The 19,596-nt window shown below is 39.1% G+C and overlaps 1 protein-coding gene across 6 annotated transcripts in view; it reads left to right on the forward strand.

Annotated features, from left to right (window-relative positions):
- Positions 1-19,596, forward strand: part of hdac11 (histone deacetylase 11) — a 56,853-nt gene that overhangs the window by 27,271 nt on the left and 9,986 nt on the right. For 3 of the 6 annotated variants that reach the window (XM_051074411.1, XM_051074413.1, XM_051074414.1), the window contains exons 9-10: positions 888-984; positions 2,416-2,594. In XM_051074411.1, the coding sequence (XP_050930368.1) occupies positions 888-984; positions 2,416-2,594 (276 nt within the window). Of the gene's footprint in view, positions 1-887; positions 985-2,415; positions 2,595-4,511; positions 4,619-9,339; positions 12,033-19,596 lie in introns of those variants that run through there. The other 3 variants (XR_007814277.1, XM_051074412.1, XM_018660074.2) reach the window with 3 other exon arrangements.

Below are 19,596 nucleotides of genomic sequence, written 5' to 3' on the forward strand. Positions count from 1 at the left end.
AGCTGAGCTGGAAGGCAAAGCTCTGAATTTACCAGTCGATCTACATTCCAACCCTTACCTATGGTTACTAGATTTGGGTCATGACCAAAAGAGCAAGATTGTGGCTACAAGCAACTGAAATGAGTCTTCTCCAAAACATGTCTGGGCACAGCCTTGGAGATAGGTTGAGGAGCACGGACCTCCTGAGAGACCTCAGAGTAGAGCCACTGCTCCTTTGTGTCGAAAGGAGCCACCTCAAGTGGTTTGGGCATCTTGTTAGGATGCCTCCTTGGTTCCTTCCTTTGGAGGTTTTCTGGGCATGTCCAACAGGGGCGAGACCCCAGGGTAGAACCAGAACTCACTGGAGAGATTATATTGTGGTGCTTGGAAGTTTGTGCAACCTCCAGACATGTTTGTTGTTATTATAAAAAAGATTAAAATAACCTTAATAAATGTACATTCAAATCCCAATTTGTACAGCAGACCTTCCAAATAAGGGACACAGGTTAAAAAAGAGATATATTTTCATAATTTATTCAACAAAAGTGGTTAATCTCACAAAAACTGAAAATTTGCCATGTGCAAAAGTATATGAACCCTTTTAGTTAGTAGCTTGTGGCACAACAGGACCAGGACATACATTTAGACATTGTCAAGATGACCTGCTGAAGTTCTAAGCGAGCACCAGAATATGGAAGAAAAGTGAAGTGACTTTGAAAGGTGACTTAAGTGCAAGGTGATTTAAGTGACATGGTTGTGGGTGCCAGATGGCCAGGTCTGAGTATTTCAGAAACTGCTGAAGTACTGAACCAATACTTGATTCAGTTTGATAGTGTTGATGTGTTGATGATGTGTAAGGATGCAGAAACAGCATCCAAGTGCTGAATTGTGGTTCCACTCTATTGTAGGGAAATGGACATGAACGTGACTTCATGGATGACAGGCGAGTGTTCATCGTGGATATGTATAATCGCTACATATATCCTGGGGATGGATATGCCAAAAGTGAGTAAAAATAATGATTTTTTTTCTCAAATGTTTATTCACCTTAAATATCACAGTAATTTTATAAAAGTGTATATCTTTCGACAGGTTATCACCATTCTTGTGTTCTCATGTTCTTAAATGTGGTGCTCTGTTCCCCCCAATGTCTTGTTGGCAGTTGAGGTTAGAACTGCCGGTCTCCTCCAGTTCCAGCCCCTAGATGTCACTCATTGCCATTTTAATTATTCAGTGATTTCCCTCAGCACTACCACTCACTCTATTAGCACTCAGCAGAAAATCTGCCATGTAACAGTTTATGCAACACCATAATCATGGCTTTTACACAAATTAACCTATAAATACATTAAAGATGATCTGACAGGGACCATCTGTTAACAAATAACCCCAATTCTAACAATACTCTAAAAAATTAACATCACAGTCCTAACTTTAAAATACTCCCCACCTCTCAGCTGTCTTTCTCTATGCAATTAATTGAATTCATGACAAATTTTAATCATCTCCCCCTTATGCAAGTGAAATAAAAGTACATTCTGGTTTGTTTAAGATAAGCTTAATTCTTTTTTAACTTTAACATAAAGGTCTCCTAATTAGCCTTTTTTCATCATTTCTATTAATTATTTGAAATGTACATACTAATTAATTGAAGCAGTAGCATTTCTTAGAAAACAAACTAATCTACCCATCTGAACCTTCTGTAAGAATTCAGAAATTCATCAGATATTCTTTGCCCGTGTTGGAAGAAATTCTGTTGCATATTATACTGCAGCAGTTACTACTCTATATGTGAGGCCTGTGACTTGAGCTCAACTGCTACTGTTTAAAAATGGCTAGTTTATTCAATTCAATTTCAGTTGATATAGTATTCAGTATTTATATAGTGCCGAATCACAACAAATGTCATCTCAAGGCACTTTTCATAAAAGATAAAATAATCCTTTATTAGTCCCACAACGGGGAAATTTACATCAGAGATTGAAAAGATGGGAAAAAAGGCAAGGTATAAGCAAGATAATATAAAAAATATAAACAAGAACAGTATGAACAGGACAATGTAATAAAAATGTGAACAAAGGAGATGTTTGGCAGGAGAAGCAGTCGGGGGTAGCTGTGAGCTGAAAACTGTGGACGGAGGTGTGGAGGTGGGCAGTGAACTGGGGGAGTAGACGAGGGGGGTTGCAGCAGGGGTGACTGAGCAGGGGTAGGGGCAGGTGAGTGATCAAATCTATTGAAAAACAGATTCAGATCATTCACCCACTCCTGACTCCCCACAACCTGGAGGTCCAGTTCCCTGTGCCCAGAGACTTGAGTCACCTCTGACCGGCATAGTCGGGTGTCATTTGTGAATTGCTGGCAACTATGCTCTGTGGCTTTATGGTGTGGCTCTTGAATGCTTGAATTGTTCCTGTCTCCATTTGTCTGCATTATCAGGAGCCATAAAAAGGAAGGTGGAGCTGGACTGGGGCACTGAAGACTCAGAGTACCTTCAGAAAGTAGAGCTCCACTCTGAGGGGGCTCTGAATGAGGTCCGACCTGACATTATTGTCTATAATGCAGGGACAGACATTTTGGATGGGGACCCCCTTGGAGGACTCTCTATATCACCACAGGTACTGTACCTGCTGTGTCTAACACTCAACATATAAATATTTTGGAAGTGGGCATTGATCAGACACAATTATTAAGGTGAATGAGAGTGAAAGAGTTAGCATTCAACTTCTCTAAAACTTGAGCCTCTGAACTTCAACTAGTTCGGCATGCTTTGTGCTAGAGAATTCAAAACAGGTCCCTATAATTTTAGCTATTATACTTACATCTTGTACAGTTTTTGAATAATCACAGTTTATATTTTATGCTCATTTCCGACTATTTTTGAGTTTATATTGAGTGTGTTTTGGAGAGTGTTATAGTGGTGACATCACACAGTGATTTCAGCCCTTCTGCTTTTTCTGAAATTTTTGTGCTTCAGCTCTCCTCCTGCCCACATCTTTCACTTCTCACACACAATTTATACCTTAAATTGTACATGTTTTTGTGCTGTGTCACACAGTGTGACTACTTAGGCAATAGGACTCAACAATTTTTCGTGTAGCAGCCTCTGGGCACTGAGAGAAGCTCTCATCTACTCCATAGAGTGCAATGTTAAAAAAAACACTCTTGTGAAAGGACATAAACATGGCCAGTTTTGAAACTGTGACACTGCAGTCATTTTTCACTTTATCTTCTGGCACTGTCACCAGATTTTATCAATAGCACTTATGGTTTTTGAATCAATATGAGGTGTTTGAGAGGTGCACAGAGCCAAATCTTACTCAGTAGAAACTAAGCAGTTAAAATTGCCATGGCAACCTCTGAGTTGGATACAAACAGGTGATTATGATCAGCTGATTAGATGACTTCTCTGATGTCTGTGGTGTTTATCAAACTCCTGACTTACTTTTCTGTCAAAATCCTGCTACACAGAAAGTCTGACCAATGATTACTTGAAAAATTATGGCAACAAAATATATACATAGACACATAATATAATTGAATAGATTTTAAGTACCACAGTTTTGTTTGCATTTAATTTATTCAGTACTTTTTAAACAAAACAATTATATAATATCACTCCCGTCAGGACACACAGGTTTTTTTTCATTGACAACTTCACCTTCACCGTCACTTTCACCATCACCGTCAAACTATAAACATAATATACATAAACAACATAAAGCTTAAAGGATGTTTAACAATACAAATACACATACACAACAGATAAATAAAAATACCTTGCTGCCTACACATGCACGGGAATGAGTCCTTTCTTTTAGCAACAAACTACTTCTTCCACTCTCTTGTGTGTCACACCAAAAAATGTCCATAATGTCCTGGAGATCTTCCTGAGAGATGACTGCTTCTTCTCCAACTCGTTCGCTGAAGTCTGATTTGAGCACCTTGATCATCTGGACTGGTGTTACCTGCCTAACAATGAGTGGTGACTTACACCAATTGCATCACTTTCATGCTCTCTTGGTTCACCATAACTCTACTATACTCCAACCTAGATCAGTTTTCTGAGCAAAGGGTTGGTTCTCCTCCCCAATCACAACTTCTCTGGGCATCAGAGCTTGTGGCCAATTGTAACCGATTAGTAAACTAATCTCACATTCCATTTGCAGAGCAATGTGTTCTGCTAGATGCACCAGATGAGGCCATGCCTTGGCAGCTGTCTTCTTTGATGTCATAGTAGACAATCTCAGCTTGGCTTGCTCTGTGTCCATGTCTAAAGCATCTGCGACATCCTCAAGAATGAAGAGTCACTCTGTGAGTCAAGCAGAGCATAGACAAGAATTTCCTTGCTTGAATCATTTGGTGGTGATACATAAACAGGCATAATTGTTGAAGTCTGAGTGTTATTGCTGTCTTGCACAACTCTCCTTGAATGTGATTTCTTTGGTTATGTTTTGTGGTTGTGTTAACTATGTTTTTCTTTCTTTAGTGTTACTTATGTCTTCAGTATGTTCTCTCTTTGGTTCTTGCTTTAGGCGATCTTCATGATTCATCTGCTTTTTGCAGCTTTTGGAGTGATGGCCAGGACTTAAGCACCCAAAGCACAGTTTCTCTACTTGAATAAACTTTACTCTCTGTGCAATTGGCTTTTCAATGAATCTTCTGCACTTGTGTAAGCTGTGTCCTGTTTTCTGACAAAACACACATATGACTATGCTCTTCTCGCTAGTGTTAGTTCTGAGGATCTTAGCACCCACAGTTCTATTCTTGAAAGCCCCTGTGGTTTGGTTCTTGACTTTTGCTCTATCAGATTCACACTACTGTATAGCATGGTAGGAAGTCCTGGGATTACATGCTATGCTAGCTTCCATGCTAAGGAAAGTCGCAAAATAATCAAAGCTTGGGAACCGTCTGTGTTCCAGCTGATATTGAGCTATGTAAAAAGTCCACAAACTTTCTCAGCTCAGCACTCTCTATCAGGCATGTAGTTTGTCTCTGAAGGCTTTTGCAATTACAAAGGGCTCACCATATCGTTCATTAAGCAAGTCCCACGCTGCATGATGTGAATTTTCTGAATCAGTATCATATTTCTGAAGGATGATTTTTTCTGGAAAGATGACTTCCAGTGATTAAACTTGAGTGGATCACAACTAAAGATGGTAGGTTCTGGAATAGGTAGCCTATCTGCTGATATAGCCTCAGCCAAGACTTTGACAAGCTTTCCTGATTCCTCTTAAACAACATGTCTTGGAGCTGCATCTGTTAGTGATGTTGTGTGTTGATACACAGGGTTCACGTGAGCATAACTGTAGACAGCTCAGTGTTCGGTGGAAACTTACCTTTATCATAAACTTTAAGTTTTGCTCTGACTGAGTTCAGTCTTTTCAGCTCCTCTAAGCGCTCAAGTTCTCTTTTTAGGTCTTCTACTGCCCTTTTTCTTGCTGCACTTTCTTCTTGCTTTAAAAGAACAGCCTCTTTTCTCTCTATTTTGTGTTCAGTCTCTTCAGTTGCTTGAAGCCATAATCTTTAGTACAGCTTGAGTAGCAGCATATTCTGCTGCAGCTTCTTGTCCTTTAAGTGAGGACACATTAGAGAGAGCAGAAATAGTTTTTGAATATTTAGAGGCGAGACGCTGGAAACTGAGGATGCGAATACAGAACCAGCATCAGGCCACATCATCTCTTCCCCTGTTCCTTCGATTTGAGATTGAGCATTCTGAACGACAATCCTTGTGACTAATGTACACTTGTCAATCCTTCAATATTCATCATAAACAATATTCAGCTCAGATAACTCCTTTTCAATAGCACTGATATGTTCTTCTAAGATGTTGCTAAGATACTTTTTTATTACAGAATTTTTAGCAGCCTTGGTGAGAGCTTTCCATCAGTCATAAATGCTGTCAAAACGTAGCCCTTTAGTCTTTTTAGGAAATTCTTTTCCTTTTTCTGTTAATGTGCGGACTCTTTCCGTCAACAAGGCACTTCAGACTGGACTGCTTGTTGTGCATCATCAAGCTCATCTATCTGCTCTGGCACTGCCATTTGAAAGCTGCTTTATATGACTCTCTTTACTTCTGATAATTAAATTATTCAGCAATTAGCTTTAGCTGTTTAACAAAGGCAATTAAACACCAAACGTTCTCGAAATACTCAGGTTAATAGACTTAACTGAGATTGCTTTGCTTCAAATTAACCCAAAAGCAAGATTTACAAAGGCTTGAAATATTAGCATTAAGTAGAATAAACAAATGTCTTCATAGCAATTTTAAGTGGACTTGCAAAACCTCAAACAAAAATATCACTTACAATATCGGCTTATTTTCCAGCTTACGTAAATGCACATAAAATATTTCAAACTCTTCAAAGTGTATGAATTATTCCTTTTGACGAATGCAAATGCAAACAAAACTTTAATAATAAACAACATCAGTTGCTTCTTAATATCTTACGACCACTGATAATGTTGTTACACAGTTCCTTGTAGTTTTTCAGATCTTATGTCCCTTTTCAGAACACAAACTTTTGTGTCTGACATGAAAAAATTGATGAATGTGTGTTTTGAACGGTAAACAAGGGCTTATCAGGGTGCCCACATAGCCAAATGGTTGGGGTGCGTACCACATGGGCCTTAGTGCCCTGTGCAGCTGGTCCCCGGATCGACTCCCAGTCTGGCCGGACCCTTACTGCATGTCATTCCCCTACTTTCTTTCCCTGTTTCCTGTCTTTCTCCATTGTCCTGTATAAAAAAGGGAAAAATAGCCCCAAAAAATAATCTTAAAAAAAAAAAAACGCTTATCTGCTTTTCCGCCTGCGCCTCCTTGTCGGGCACGAGCAGGTTATTTTAAAACTAGGTTATTTTGGCTCTGATGAAGCCGTGCCTCTCTGTCTGCAGTCACTACTCTGTCTCCGGCATTGTCCCGCCAACAGCACCATCTGATTGGTTACACACAGAGCCACAGCACGGGTAACAGCCAATCAGCAGTGAAAGCTGTGCATTCAACAGTGCTCATACACGCTTAACAACTTTGCTTTTTGCACCACAATCTGGTGCCGCTCAATTGGGACTACTAATTGATTTGAGACTCACATTTCTGTGCAAATTTTATTTAACTTTGTTTTATTTACTTTATAAGACTTCAGGAAGCTATTTATTTATTTATTTATTAAAAATTTCAATTAACTTTATAAGAGATGCTGCTGACCCTGGGAGCTCCCTGCACTTTTTGTTAGAATTTTAAAACAAAGATGTCTATTGTCTAAGATAAAAAAACCTTTAACGTGTTGCAAGTCTGAAAGGCTGTTTAATAAACATATGCTTAAAGGCATTTAAACAAAGTTAAGAGTTGGAGTTTGTATTATTCAAAATTTTGACGCCAATATTTTCACTTTTACTGCAAATGAATATCGGCTCCAAATATTGGTTATTGGCCTCCTTGACTACTAATAATCAGTATCGGTATCGGCCCTGAAAAAACCATATCGGTCTATCTCTAATCCATAGTAACAAATGATGTTGGGTTCGATGCCCCCTCACTTCCCTGGAAAACAGGTAGAATGTTTGGAGGAATGGGGACACGAACTGTTCACGTAACTCCCAAAACTTCTTCTGATTTATTACAAATCTTCAAAACAGTAAACAAATATGCAAATTGTTCCCTTGTGCATTAACATCTCTATGTAAATGTCCATATGAAGGTCCGCACTGCATTCCACTCTTCATGTCCTACAACAAATGTGTCCTAACAAAATTCATCAGCATAGTTCTGGTCCTGCACATTGTCATCTCCCATCACTCTCACAAGTTAAATGTACATTACTGTTGTTCAAGCACATCTTTCGAGTATCAGTACTGCTTGGATAACTACCAGCATATGGCACAGTGAAAACAAAGAGGAGTTACTCTCTGTAATTATAATTTCACTGCATACTGTAAATCAGTATACGCTCAGGTAATTTTTTTAACAGTGTAGACTATTCTCACTAAATAAACATCCCAAATGCTACAAATGCTGCAGATTGCTCATAACAACACTTCTGTTCACATTTACAAAATTCACAGAATTCAAACACTGCACCTTTAATCTTTTTCAACAAAGTGCATTAGTAAAGCAACCTGTTCATGAACCTTTTAAGTTATTCAACCCCACCGAAACAACAGTATGCAAAATATAAGTCATATGGTCAGGACCCAGCTTTAAACTCATATCATCAAAGGTACATAATCATATTAACCATGTGTGTAAACCCCATAGGAATGTAAATAGAAATGTAAACACTGTCTGTGATATGGCGGGAAAGCTGCCAAGCGCCGCTATTTTTATTCTACTTTCTCACTCATCAGACAACACTCAGGTCTGATGACACACTCGCGTTAAAGTTATTTTAACCTTAGGAGATGAAATTAGAGGCTTCCAGAGCATACTAACCTGGAAAACAGGTAGAATGTTTGGAGGAATGAGGACACAAGCCGTTCACTTCTCTGCCAAAACTTCTTCTGAGAAGGGGGTGGGAACCTGTGGAGGGGTTTCCTGGGAGCACCATCACTGACACAGTAGTTCTGCTCTTCTCCTCCTTACTGACCTGAAGATCTTTTCCCCAAATTTGAAATTATACTTTTGGTCTCAAATATTAAATGTTAAAGTGCCTTTTACAGATGATAGAAAACAAGAGCTCACAATATTTTATATTCTTATACAGTGACCACAGAAATAATAAAAAACCATAAATGTGAACATGTTTTGAGTGTACCACATATGTAGTTGTTGAAGAGTAAAAGAGCAGAGCATCCACTGATTAGTTTACATCCATGTTTACTCCTTAGAAGTCTATTTAAAGGCTAACATTGACTATTTTTCTCTGCTCCACTGTAATGGCAGGAGAAATGTCTGATTACAGAACCAGCTGGCTCTGCTGGGTTAGATCTCGTGAGCGCTTCACATAGCTAATTGGTCAGGAAATTTGTAAGCATAATGAGAGCTGATCCGACTGAGCCAAACTTGGATGTATTTCTTCCTATGCACAGGATCCTGCCAGTGATCCTGCAAATTCCAGAAAATAATAGATAAAATAAGGCAAATTCCCAGTGGGGACTGTTGTGTGTTGCAGAACCAGTGATTTAGGCTGGTAAATGGCCTTAAGAAAACACTCTTGGTTACTGCAGCTTTAATATTTGTTAGTTCTGGTCGAACATGTTTCTGCCATGCACACCAATGTGTGTGTGTCTTTTCAGTCTCTCCCATGTGTGTTGCCCTGAGAGCCTTAGTGCCCCACAGTGGAACAAAGAGATGGGAACAGTCAGTGTTGGCCAGTAGTTTCACAGAATTTACAGTACTTACTGCTTTTCTTTCCTCTTCTTTGCCAGGGCATTGTAAAGAGAGATGAGATTGTGTTCAGGGCTGCTAGACGACGGGGCATCCCTATACTCATGGTCACATCTGGGGGTTATCAGAAAAAAACAGCCCGCATCATTGCCGACTCCATTCTCAACTTAAATCAACAAGGCTTGATTGGAGAAGAGGCTCTGGAGGAGGAGGAGGAGGGGTCATCATCATTAGTAACCAGTGTGATGTGCAGCTCTGGACCTGCAGGATCAACGTTCACTACTGTCTGAGGGGCATGAATCCTGGGGTTAACACTTGCTGGTGTAACCCATGCAACTGTGATATTTGAAGGCACTTAAGTAACTTTATAGTGTCCAGTTATTGTATGACAGCAGCAATGCTATTGTGAGGAGTTTTAGTTTTTTTATTTACTTTAGGTTGTAAGTACTGAAACAATTGCACTCTCTTGACTAAGCTCTCACATGTGACAAAAAGCAAAATTTTATGGGTTTATGTTTAGTGTATGTATGGGCAGCATTTTAGACAGGTATTCTTTCACCTCTGGAAATGTAGTAATGTCATTTGTGAAGGATATGATATATTAATTGTCCATGAAATAGCACAGAGGTTTGATGTTCTTACAGGCACATGCAAAGTATATTAATTACCTTCCATCTCAGTTCATGGTAATGAAGGTGGAGAATAAAGATAACTGCTTATAAAAAATATAACTATCAAACATAATCTAATGCTGATGTCTTCTCAAGTCCTCATCAACATTTTGTTTTATCACTTTTAGAATCAATTGGTGTTTTCCTCTAGACAATATTGTTATCATTATTTAGTTTATGGTGTTTGATTAATCAAGTTCAACCACTGATGAGTTTTGTACTTTATTTTTCTTTCGGTGCTTTAAAACCATTCTGATATCTATAGTTAGTGTTTACAGGGACTAAAGTGTTTTGTATTTCAATTTGAAACACAATAACGTGACTCTGAGCACTTTAATTGGTGTGTGGTGAAAGAAAGTTCACTAACATTGCTTCAGCTCTTGTAAATCAGTGCTGTTTTTTTCAGTGTGTCCAAAAACTGAAAAGTGTTCAGTGATTAAAGAGCAGGCTTGTCCAGTGGAACTTTTCATGGGTTTTAACTCCTGATCTGTTTGCCGCAGTGATTCAGAACTCACCTAATGATGTTTACACATATGGCTATTAAAAATGAGACTGATGCTGTAATACAATTTTATTGAACATAAACATTTTTCAATGTCTTTCTCCTTCAACATACTCCCCTTCTGCATCAACACACCACTGCATTCGGGTCTTCCACTGATCAAAGCAGTGCAGTAGGTCTTCTTCTGACAGTTGTCTCAGAACCTCTGTCGTTCTTTTCTTAACTTCTGATACAGACTCAAAACGTGTTCCTTTGAGCACAGATTTGATCTTAGGAAGAAGTCACACGGTGCTAAATTAAGACCAGAGCGATTAGGCTGATAATCAGCCTGAAAAACCCCCATGTTAACCAAACTCACCTTGAAGAGAAAGCAAATGCAAATGGTGCCAAACTATCAGGTAAAAAATCAAAAATCAAAAATCAGTTTAAGTCCAGCTTTTCACCAGCATTTCACTTTTGGTTGAACCTCCAAATACAGTAGTTAAGTTATTACGGACACACCGTTGGCTTACTTAGGTCATGTCTTATTGTCTGACTGTCTGCTTGACTTTGCTGTAGCAGCTGCACCATGTTTCCAGATGTCAGCAATATATTTTAGTACCATACACAATAATTCTTATAAAAATATATATTTTTAAAAAGATTACTCAAATAATAAAATTTAACTGTCTTTTAAAACTAGATTTTCATTCTTCAAAAGGCCAAAGTGCAAAACTCTCAATTGCTTTTAACAATGTTGAGGCCCTTTTGTTTTTTTCTGCCCTACTAATTTAGGTTAAATAAATTAGTGTATTTTACATTCAAATTTTGTCTGGGGCAGATTTAGCCATGCTAATTAACTTCCAAAATTACAACAACAACCTGGGGAGTACAGTAATTGCAGAGGGAGGGACAGTTGCACATGTCTTCACACACCGAGAAATGTATGGTTGGCTTCTGCATACTTCTAGTTGTGGAATATACATATGGGCAGGATTGTAGACATCAGCTGTGATTTTTCCAATGTTAGAACTGGTTAAAGAAAAAGCTCAGGGAGAAGAATTGGACAAGACAAAGCTGTTGACCAAATTAGAGGAGATTTTTTTGTGAATGTGGCCAAGGGGTACATGTATATGTTTTTCTGTCTTACACCTGTGTGGACCCAAAGTGGCAGCTGGCAGGTGCTGCTGTAATGATTTTTTAAAAGTATTTTCACATTCATTATCTTCTGCTGCTCTGGTTCCACTTTTCCACAGCATTTAAAGGATTAAAAGACCTGTCTTTGAACAGCATGAAAAGCATTGTTCAGCGCTTATCCAGGAAGCTGTTTGGACACATTCATAATGAAACTGTGAGAGGCGGGTCATATTAGTGGTGTCAGTGCTAATTAGCTAAAGCCTTTGATCTGGTGTGCTGCTTTTGAATGTGGTTGAAAGGTTTAGTGCAGTCTACCTTTAATTAGGACTCAGAGTATATCACTTACTATATGCAGGCCTCCTTAGTACCCAATGCAGTCCCAGTTTTCGGCTTATCAGCTCCTCTCTTTGTCAGCCAGCATCTTAGCCATTTGAGTTGATTGAAGGTTTTGTGCCAAAATAACACTTAAGTCTTCAAAGCTCTACTGTATATCTCTGTCTGTGTTTGTGGTTTGTGCTGACATTGAAAACTACGTCTATGCAGTCATAACAACATTGAATAAATCCTAATAACAAAAGATCTGCTTTGCTTTTTTTTCTTTGAATTGCTTTTACTGCCCATGCTAAAACTATAGTATGTTTTGAAAAAACCAAGTTAATAATACTGCTGCTGCTATGTGGACCAGCATTTCTCTGAATTTTCCACTGAGCACCACTTGTCCCTTAAGAGTGTTACTAAAGCCCTGCCCCTTATTATGTAATGACAGTTCCACACTTGTACCATCATGACTCAGTAAGAAGACATCTATGGAAAGTCCCTATGTCATCTAGCTTCATTTATGCATCCCATTGGTGAAGTTTCAAGTTACTCTCTTACCTATCATACAGTTCATCGGACTGGTCCAAATCTGTAGTGAAATTGTTAAAGTTCCCTATGAAGTTCAGTAGTTGAAAGCGTTTCTCTAGTAGCATTATAACTGCTTTGGCAGAGCTGTTTTCTCATTTGAACTGAGGAGTGGTGCCTGGGTGGAGCATGCACAAGGCTGGATAAAAACATCAACAACATGCTCACTCACTTGCTCTGACTTTGTACTAGGGAGCTGGCAGGATAAAATCAGTTTAATGTCTGGTCCAGCTGATTCGGACAATTGCACTCACACATGCAGGTCCTCCAGGTCATGTCAAAATATATTCAGTAGATGTGTAAAAGCAGGTTATAAGTGTGTCTCTGTTTTGATTATTTCATCCATGTGCACAAGGACACGTGTCACAAAGTGGAGCTCGGGATACAGGAGAAAATGCAGACTCTGAGGCTGACTTCAGACCAGAAATGTCTTGTTCTAGCCAAGAACACAAAAGAGGAACCAAAAACTCACTGTCACACAGCTGAAAAAATCTAACAAATAGTGTCCATGGAAGAAATAATAGGAAAACGCTGGAGACACAGGATTACAAGGCAAGTGGCACAATACAACATTAGGTAATACTCTGTCAACCAAGGAGACACACAGCACAGACAAGACTTTATACACACAGGGACTAATGAACAAGTTGGACACAGGTGAGACAAAACTGTAAGCTGGAAGTAAAACCACAAATGACATACCAGGAAATCATTACCAAAATAAAACAGGAAGTGATACAGAATACCAAAATAAGACTCACACACTAGGAGGATACATAACAGGACAAAAGACATAGAACTAATAATTTTCAAATAGGGGTCATGACAACACGTATGCAATACAGGGTCCTACCAACAGTGTCACGCTATTCCACTGATCAGCGATTCGTGCTGTAATGAGCCGATAACAGCAGGGAAGAAGAAGAGAACCTAGTAAACATGGATGTGAGCAACAAAGGATTTGAAATAGTTCAAAAACTCAGTGTTGCACATGTCATGAGGAAATACATTTGGCATGTATGTTAAACCTCAAGAATGCATGCAGTGCATTTTGGTGAGTAACACTGAATGTAATTTACTTTTGTTTGCTTACAAGAAAACTACACAGGACACCTATTTTCATTTGGTCTGATTTGAACCTTAGCTCAAATTGAAGTTTGTAATCAACAGTACAGTATCCATTTTAAACTCCTGCAACAACAAGACAAAAAAGGGGGAGCCACTCAACATTTTCAAATGTATTTTCTCCATATCACTATACCTACAGTCTCTGGATTCTACAATATATTAAAGTTTGATAGACAACTTTGCACAACTCCTTAGAAAAGCCAAAAAAGACAGATCCTTAATAGACTCTGTATCTTACTGCTGTAAAGTCCTCCTGCCTTCTTGCCTTTTCTGCCACAAGTGGTCTACGCACATGCGTAATCCAGATGTTCACACAAAACAGCATGAAGAAGACCAACTTCTGCTGCTGAGATCACATAATTTTCTGTCAACTGTGGAAAAGGCCTCTTACAAAGGTTTAGGTTAAATAAATGCTGAAAGGACAGTGTATTCATTATGCAGGTCATTTTGCATAAGTATAGATATATGACACAGAATCAGTTATACCAATGGCTTCATTAATAATACAAGTCAGTGTATTAATTAGTGCATATGTCAGAAATATAATACTACCCAGACATAACACATTACTCATTTGTTACATCTTCATAACACATGGGTAACATTAACATGAACTCGAGAGGGTAAGTGGGAGCTGCTAAATGTATTCAGGGACAGTCTGTGGTGAAAGTGTGAAGTTATCTTGAACTGGTATAGAGTTATTGTATTATCAAAAAATGAATCTACCCACAGAAAGAGAGAGCCCATCATGACAACATAATTTCGTGCAGACTGTGTACTGCGGTGTTGGGACAAAGAAGCCTTGTAGTAGGCTTCATTAAACATGACTCCCTGGCTGTTTGCCTGCTCCTGGGTGCTGTCTTACCTGAGATGAACTGCTCCAGGGGTTGAGCTGGATGAAGGCTGAGACTGTTGAGTGCTGGCTGCTTTAATTGGGGTGTTCTCACCTCCCCAGACGAACCAACCCAAGTGGGTTGTAAACAGTTAGCAGCCCTGAAAAAGGCGGGAGAGAAAACAAGTTAAGGAAAGTGCTGCTCAAAATATGTTACTTTCACAGAGAACTGGGAGAGTTAAAGGGGTGCTCACTCACAATTTTACACATGAAGTTCAGTTTACTAGTAAAAAAAGAGTCAGCCTATGAAAATGGTTGTAAAATATCTTATGTGGCTCTGAAGGAGCTTTCTATGGTTGAAAATGTTTAAATGAAAATTTGCATTGTGTTTTGGAGGAGTGGGCAGTGAATGTCTAATGAAATATCTTGTTGAGCTGCATCATTGAAAATGTAGGTTTTGGACCTTGAGGCAGACTAGCTTTAGTACCATCCTAGAGCGTGATTGGAGACTCTCTGTTTTAATTCTTACATGTGAGCCCCCCAGAAAGAGTGTTCCCCTTAAATATAATCAGAATCAGAATATTTTATTTATTCCTTCTACAGCTGACCAGCACGTCATAGAGAAGATGTGAGAGGTTGTCCAACATTGTTCCTATCTTGGACAACATTCTCCTCTCTGACACTACTGTCAGAGAATGCAGCTCGCCTTCCACGATGTGGCTGGCTTTGTGAATGAGCCTATTAAGTCTTTTGGTGTCCTTCACCCTCAGTCTGCTGCCCCACCACACAACAGCAAAGAGAATGGCACTGACCACCACATCATAGAACTCATAGAACATCCTCAGCATCGTCCAGCAGCTAGTGAAGGACCTCAGCCACCTCAGAAAACAGAGATGGCTCTGGCCCTTCTTGAAGAGGGTGCCCTTCTTGAAGACCAATCTATTGTCCAAGTACACCCTTAGATACTTGTATTCCTCCACAATGTTGATGTTGACCCTACGGATAGAAACGGGTCACTGGAGCACATAGGGTGTAAGAAGATGGAGAAATCTTTTGTGTATCAGATTTTTTGTGAGGTTTTAAGACAGATGTACAACACAACAGTAGAGTTGCAGTCTACAGATGCATCATTCAAAGAGTTCAATTCAATTCAATTCAATTTTATTTATATAGCACCGAATCACAACAAAAGTCATCTCAAGGCACTTTTCATTTAGAGCAGGTCTAGACCCTACTCTTTAAAATAGGTATTTGCAGAGAGAGACCCATTTTTGTGGATTACTAACAAATTCTGTGAAATCAATATGAATATGGAGAAATCTTTCTGTGAGACAACATAAATATATACAACTGTACAATATTATGTGTTCAGAATAAAACCTTTAATTCCTTTACATAAATATAACTGTCAACCTTGAATTAAATGCATTCTCCCACCACCAACATCATTAAAATGATTATTGCTGAGTAACATGTTGACTCTATGGACTCCTGGCTTTGCTGTCATAATAAATAGGCCAAACCTGCTGAACAGAGTTACAATGTAATCTAGATGGAAATTTGATCAGTTGTATAAGAGTTTTCTCAGGTGTTTAAATTAACACAGCAAATACTGGCATTCTAAGCATAATGTGAGGTCTAGCTTTGCATCCTATCCAAGGCTGAATGGTAAATGTATTCACTGGCAAACTATTGCCTATCAATCATCCAAAAAAATCCCAGCACACAGTTGTCAAATCTTCTCATTGTTTTCCAAACCACATTTGCTGACCTTGCCAGTCACATAGAAATCTGACTTTAAAAGAAAACACAGAGCTGATGGTATTGACTCAGTGCCTGATTTGTGAAGTGTTAATTACACCTCAGGCCTCACATAACAAAGCCCTATTTTACAAAGATAGTTTCACTAAGTCATGTGACTGTTTAAAATTAAGGATTAATGGGTTTTTCTGGCAAGGCCACAAAATAAGTAAGAACAAATTTTGCATAAAAGTGCCTAATTTTTAGGGTTATTGGCCAGACTTTGACTAAATGTTGGTACACCTTAGAGCTTTTGGTCTGTGGTCAAGTTGAATGTGTTGGAGTGATGTTGTAGGACATTCAAAGTGGCTCGGACTCACTCAGTCACTTAAAGCAGGAATTAAATCAGCCAATTCAGCTCCCTCAGTTTCAGCCCTCCTGTCTGAGGTAAGTGTGGTGTGCAGAGTTTTGAGTCAATTTGTGGAGTCTCTTGCCTCCTTAATGTGTTTGAGATCATCAGTTGTGTTGTTCAGAGGTAGGATTGGCACACAGTTCTATACATTGAAAAGCCCTATTTGATTATTGTTCTAATCTATATTAAGGCGAGAACCACTCAACTGAATAAAGAGAAATGACAGTCCATCAATAATTTAAGAAATGTCAGTTAATCTGGAAAATTTCAAAAGCTTTAATGATAATCCAAATTTTCCTTATGAAAACTCTTTTCAAAGACAGATCTCACTTGAGACAGAGGTTAGAAAATGTATTGAGTTTTTTTTCCTTGCATGATATAGGTGAGATGACCCTTTAACATGCTGATAGGCATTATAGATGAGCCCTGGATGGCTGGCAGTTTTGGTGGTCCTGACATCCTACCTTGACAGAAACTCAGTAAGACACAACTTCAATATCGAGTAGTATACAAACCTGATGCAGATCCAAAATGAATGAATATTGTGAATTGTGAACTGAATATTGTGTAGATACTATTTGTTCCCAGTGTTACATCAGAGTGAGAGGCAGTTGTGACAGACTAGTTTCATGTTTTTACAGCTCTTAGATAAGATGTGTGACAGCCAAATCCATCCCAAATCCAAACAATCCAGCTCATGAGATGTTGTTTCATTTCCCTCTAGATCCCGGTGCATGAGTTAACCTTAGGGCACAGATGATAGTCTTGCAAAAATCAGTTTTCCAAGGCTACACATAAGGAGGGACAGTGGGTTTCATTCAAAACATTTTTGTATAAATGTTAGAAATAAGGAGCAAGTAAAAGTTTCATTTTCATTAATTATTTACTTTTCTTCTCCTGATCTTCCAGGGGTCTAGGATGGTGCTGGAGGACTGGAGGTCAGTGGCACATGGCAGCACTGACAATACACACAACAGTTCATAGGTATGTTTTTTGTTTTTTGTTTTTTGTTTTGTTTTTTTCCTTAAATATACTCCCCTCAGGATAATTCCTAAGATACCTCATTTTGTACATGTGGCTCCTGTAGTGGAGATTTTGGTACACACATATCACACTTTTGGCTCAACATCATTGAGCCAAAAGTGTGATATTGGCAGCTGTATGAAGTTTGCTGATGTTTTGAATGGTATGACTCAGACTTTCTTGTTTCCCACCTTACAGATGGCATGAATTATTCATTTCTTTAATTTGCAATGCTTGCTTCTAAACCAGCAGGTGGTCCCATGAAGAGGGTTGATGCTACATATGTTCACTTGCTGAAATTGAATAGGCTTTCTTTTTACGTATAATATAATGGACCACCCCCCATTATCTTGAAGAGGGAACTTCCCAATTTTTAGGTATGTGAGTGCTCTGATCTATAGAAAGCAACAGTAACACAATTAGGAGACATAAATAATGGATTACATTCCCATGACACAACACTACACAACAATTACGCCTCCTCAGTTGTATTAACTGGCCCCCATTTGTTCACAGTGGCCATTAAGCACACTTTCTCTGATAAAGATCATACATTTTATCTGTGGTGGAACCACTGGAAAGATGTTTCAAAACTGCACAACAAAAATATGCACAGGAGTGAAAAAATAGAAGTGCAGCAATTATGTGAGCCCAGAGGAAACGTGTTTGTTGTCTTTGGCTTTTAGCATGTCAGGCTGTCTTGAGCAGCCCCTGTTATAGATGAATATACCATATAGCTGAATATGGAGACTTCTTGGCAGACTGTCATGGTCAGCTTTAGGGAGGGTGAAGTTTACCTGAAACTGGCTTTAAATCAGATATGAAAACATTTCTGCAGAATAGTTTATATAAAAATCTGCAAACTTACATTACAGTATGCTACAAGCTGAATATATTAATTCTAGCAGTAACCCACCCAACATTGCTGTCATATGTGCATCTTAAGAGCACATTAATATAAGTAATCAGGAAAAAAACCCACAAAATCATCACTCATGGTTATACTTCACTGTTGGAGAGGCTGTCTAAAGAATAATCTAGTACGCTAACAGAACATCAGTGAAGTAATGTTCTTGCTAACTGCTAACTGTCAGTTAGAACGCCTGTTAGTGTCACAGTTCTGTTTCATTACTCCCTCAATTCCCCAGTACTTTTCCCCTCACCCCTCCTCTGCTCCATTCTACCTGTCAGCCACACCCATCTCATCAGCCAACTCAGTCACCTGCCAGTGCACCTCCACCCACCAATTCAGCCAGTACTTAAGCCTTTCCTGTTCACTCACACACCAGATTGTTCTTTGCCATGTCTGATGCAAGACTTTCCAGTGTCCTTCTCTGTATTGATCTACTGTTGTCGACCTTGCCTGTCTCCGACCATCCTGCTCCGTCTATACCCTGGTAAACTGACCAGCCTTCTGTACCTGACCCTTAGCTTGTCTGTACCCTTTGGATTTTGTTGTCTGTGGCTCCGTGAACTGTTTACTTGGGATACCGACCTGCTGGCTTCTGTGTTCAGGCCCACCTTCTGATAATTAAATAATGTCTGAAATCACTACTGGCAACACTATGTTTAAAGCAAGGTCCTTTCCTGTTCCTGCTGTTCATCACACCTTCCAATGTTAATTCTGTCACACCTTACAGTGACAAGTCTGGGGCCACCCCCTGCTGAGTCTGTGGCCCTTTCTCGCTCCTGCTGAATCACCAAGAGGTCTTGTCTGTGTCATTATAAGAACTGTGAATCCAAATACCCATGCCTTTTGTGATCCTTTCTGTACCATTGTTAATCTCACATTTACATACTGTTTGATCACTGCTCCTGTACCCACAGTATAACTGCCCCCCTGCCCTTCACTCTGGGTCACTTTGCTGTCTCAGACATGCTCTGTGTGTCAGCAGACTCACCATATTCTAGAATACTAATAAATCACCACCACTACAGCAAACTTTGACTTAAGGACTTTAGAGGTTTCTT

This window comes from Lates calcarifer, linkage group LG12, assembly GCF_001640805.2.
Source record: "Lates calcarifer isolate ASB-BC8 linkage group LG12, TLL_Latcal_v3, whole genome shotgun sequence".
Taxonomy (NCBI): domain Eukaryota; kingdom Metazoa; phylum Chordata; class Actinopteri; family Centropomidae; genus Lates; species Lates calcarifer.